General features: G+C 37.0%; 1 protein-coding gene across 1 annotated transcript; it reads right to left on the bottom strand.

Annotated features, from left to right (window-relative positions):
- Positions 1-1789: 1789 nt before the first annotated feature.
- On the bottom strand, positions 1790-2884 carry LOC138872728 (uncharacterized). The gene is made up of 2 exons (XM_070151141.1): positions 2683-2884; positions 1790-2334 (listed from the first exon to the last, which is right to left on the bottom strand). The coding sequence occupies exons 1-2, from the start codon at positions 2882-2884 to the stop codon at positions 1790-1792; spliced, it is 747 nt and encodes a 248-aa protein (XP_070007242.1).
- Positions 2885-3772: the final 888 nt, after the last annotated feature.

Here is a 3772-nt window from a genome sequence, read left to right as displayed (position 1 = left end):
TTCTTTCAACCAGGCGGGTAAGGATAAAAACCTCCTCGAGTCATCTTTTGCTGAACAACGCTCTAAAGCTGCTGAAGAGATCAGAAGCCTTAAGGCTTTGCTGAATGAGAAAGAGGTTTATGGTGGTGAGCTTGTTCAAACACTCATCCATATCCAAGAGGTTCTCCGAGTGTCTTCTGACAAGGTCCTATTTTTGGAGAGTTCACTTGCCCCTTTACAGTCTTCTTACGATGTTGCTTTGGCTGAGAAGGAGGAGCTCAAGAGTGAAATTGATTATTGGGAACGAGACTACGAAGCTCTTGAGGACAAGGCTGCTGTTGAAGTGAGTTGGGCCATTTTGAACACGCGCCATGATACTCTTATGGAGGTTATCCAGGAAAGTTTTAACTTGAATGCTGAGTTAGCAAAGATTAGAGAAACAATAGAGAAGACTTAGCAAAGCCAAAGCTTTTCTTCACCCATGGCTGATACTCCCAAAAATGTTAAAGCTGATCCTGGTGCGGTGGATGTTCCAACTCCTTATGATCAAATCGAGCCTTCTGCTCCTGATGATGCCATATTGAATTCTTCTTCAGAACCTGTATCCACAGTGAAAGTTTGTTTGTGAAGTTTAACTTCTCTTTTTATTTTTGTTTTGTTGGTGGAATGTTTGGTGGTTTTACCCTGGTCTCATTTTGGGGTAATATTTTTGGTAACAACATATCCCCCAGTCTTTTTGGGGATTTTGTAATGACAACTAAGTTAGAACTAAGAGTATACTTAGTTTTAACTGAATATTATAATTTTTTTTGTTTCAACTTATAATTCCTTCGACTTGAGTTTCTATTATACTCTTTTAATGATTTGCCCTTGCCTTTTTTCTTTATAAGTTCACGATCTTGCTTCTATTTTATTTCAATGTGCGTGTTTTTGTTTTACCCTTTTAACTTTTTGCATTTTAGAAATCCTTAGTTAATTTCATAGATTTTTGAATCAAACATGAATTATAAAAGAGGGACCTTTTATATACGACACTTAATGAAGAAGACATCTCAACTTCATAATGGTGTAAACATACGAAAGGAGAAATAGGAACACACATGTTTTTTGGAATAACTTTGATAAAGTTTTCATTCGAACTTTGTCAAGCTTAAATAATATCTTACACGTATTTAAATATCTTCTATAACTCTTCTGTAACTGTTTTTTTTTTACAACAGATTTGTAAAAGAAATCCAAGGGTTTCTTTATAACCCATGGCTAAATACTGCCATTAACCTAAACATTCGTAGGAGTTTGAAATTTGTATCCACTAGTGTATTCATCATAGTTTTTGGACGAGGCTTGCATTTTTTAGCTCGTGACTTTGCTCTAAACTTGATATTTGTTGAGTAGACTTTAGGGTTAACTTGAAATTTACTTATTTCTGCCTTCTTTTCCTTCCTTATGCATATACCATATGCATATTATATAGTCCCCAAGTGTTTGAGCTTTGAAGTATGAAATCTCGAGCACTTTATTATTCCTTGCATGCGGTCTTTTTCCTGAAAAGGAAAAACATACGGGACTCGAAGGTACAATTTTAGATGAAGACTGCTTAACCCATTATATTTCTGTCAGAATAGTTGTAACCCTAGACCGGGAATTATGTTCCTTCCACGTGTTTCAGGTCGTAACTCATCATTTAGTATGGGTTAGCTTTTTTGTCTATCATCTAAAATCGTTAGTAAAATTTTAACAATTCAAAATAAAAATCTTGAATGGGGATACCTGACTGTTTGTATTTCCTTCCCTTAGAAGTAGTATCTCTTCAGATGAACAACATTCCAATTTGAAGGTAGAATCTTGCCATCCAATATTTCAAGCTCGTATGCACCTTTCCTGCGATACCATGAATCTTGTAAGTCCCTTCCCAATTTGGACTTAACTTTCCTGCGTTGGCTGCCCTTGTGGATTGGAAAAATTTCTTGAGCACGTAGTCCCCAATCTTGAAGTATCTGAGATGAGCTTTCTGATTGTAATATCGCTCAATAACGTGTTTTTCCACTTCCATCCTTATTAATGTTGTTTCCCTCCTTTCCTCAAGTAATTCCAGGTTTACCCGCATCTCTTCTTCGTTCGACTCTTTAGTATCTTGAGTATATATCTTACTTGGTTCCCCGATCTCGATTGGAATTAATGCTTCAGCTCTGTATATATGCGAAAATGGTGTTTCTCTCGTACTTGTTTTTGCTGTTGTTTTGTAAGCCCACAAGACTCTAGGTAGTACCTCTAGCCAATTGCCTTTAGATTCTTCTAGCCTTTTCTTCAAGTTATTGATAATGATTTTATTTATTGATTCAGCTTGTCCATAGCCTACCGGATGGTAAGGTGTTGAAGTAATCCTTTTAATTCGCCAACTTTGGAAGAATTCTATAATTTATGCACCTATAAATTGCGGGCCGTTATCATATAATATCTCCTTTGGCACCCCAAATCGACATATGACGTTTCGCCAGATAAAGTCTCTGACCCCTTTATCTCGTACTTGTTTGAAAGCTCCCGCGTTTACCCACTTAGTAAAATAGTCAGTGAGCACTAATAAAAATCTTACCTTGCCTTTGGCTTGTGGTAGTGGACCTATGATATCTATCCCCCACTTCATAAAAGGACATGGTGCAACGACCAGATGTAATAATTCAGCTGGTCAATGTATGTTGTTACCATATCTTTGGCACTTGTCACATTTTGCCACAAATTTTTCCGCGTCTTCTTCCAATTTTGGCAAATAATAGCCAGCTCTAATTATGGTTTTTACCAAAGATCTTCCTCCAACATGATTTTCACAATGTCCCTCGTCTATTTCTCTCATCACATATTTCGTATGAGAAGGCCCGAGACATCTTGCTAGAGGACCACCGAACATTTTTCGATATAGATTACCTTGATTTAAACAGTAACGAGCAGCTTTTTAGCGAAGTGTTTGAGCCTTTTTCTTATCTTCAGGTAGTATTCCATACTGCAAAAAATTGACAATCTCATTTCTCCAATCCCAAGTTAGATTATTGTAATTTACCTTGTTTTTATCTTGATCAAGCACTGAATGAAATAAATGTATCACAAAAGCGTTTTCTTCATTTGTTACTTCCGCAGCAGATGCAAGATTAGCTAGAGCGTCTGCCTCGACATTTTTTTCCCTTGGATTTGCATGATTTTCCAAGTTTGGAATTATCTAACTAAATCCCGTGCCTTTTCTAGGTATTGCTGCATCCTCGCCTCTCTGGCTGTATAAGTCCCCTGCATTTGGTTAACTACAAGCTGCGAATCGCTTTTGATTATGACTTGCTCTATTCCGTGTTCTTGTGCCAATTCTAATCCTGCAATCATAGCTTCATATTCTGCCTCATTATTAGTGATTGGAAGACACTTTTTTGCTTGTCGTATGGTTTCACCTATAGGTGTGTCACGGCCCAGTTCGCCCTCGTGAATTATTGTGACGGCACCTAGTCTCTATGACTAGGTAAGCCTAACAAATTACGGAAAAGAAAATGAATGATAAAACTAGTCAAGAGCTGCGGATAAAACATAATAAAATGTTTAAGATGACGCTCAACATATACAAATATAAAATCTCAAACTAAAACAACTCCCAAAATATAGAATCTCATGAAATCACAAGCTATGGAAACTACATAGTGCTCTAACTCTAGAATGTCTAAGTCAAAATAAATAGAGAAGGGCTATAACTACAAGAGAGAATGGAAAGGGACTCCTCGGTCTACGGACGAGACAGATATACCTCAAAGTCTCTGAA

The sequence above is a fragment of the Nicotiana sylvestris genome, chromosome 7 (genome assembly GCF_000393655.2).
Source record: "Nicotiana sylvestris chromosome 7, ASM39365v2, whole genome shotgun sequence".
Lineage (NCBI taxonomy): Eukaryota > Viridiplantae > Streptophyta > Magnoliopsida > Solanales > Solanaceae > Nicotiana > Nicotiana sylvestris.
This window is presented reverse-complemented; position numbering and strand designations above follow the sequence as displayed.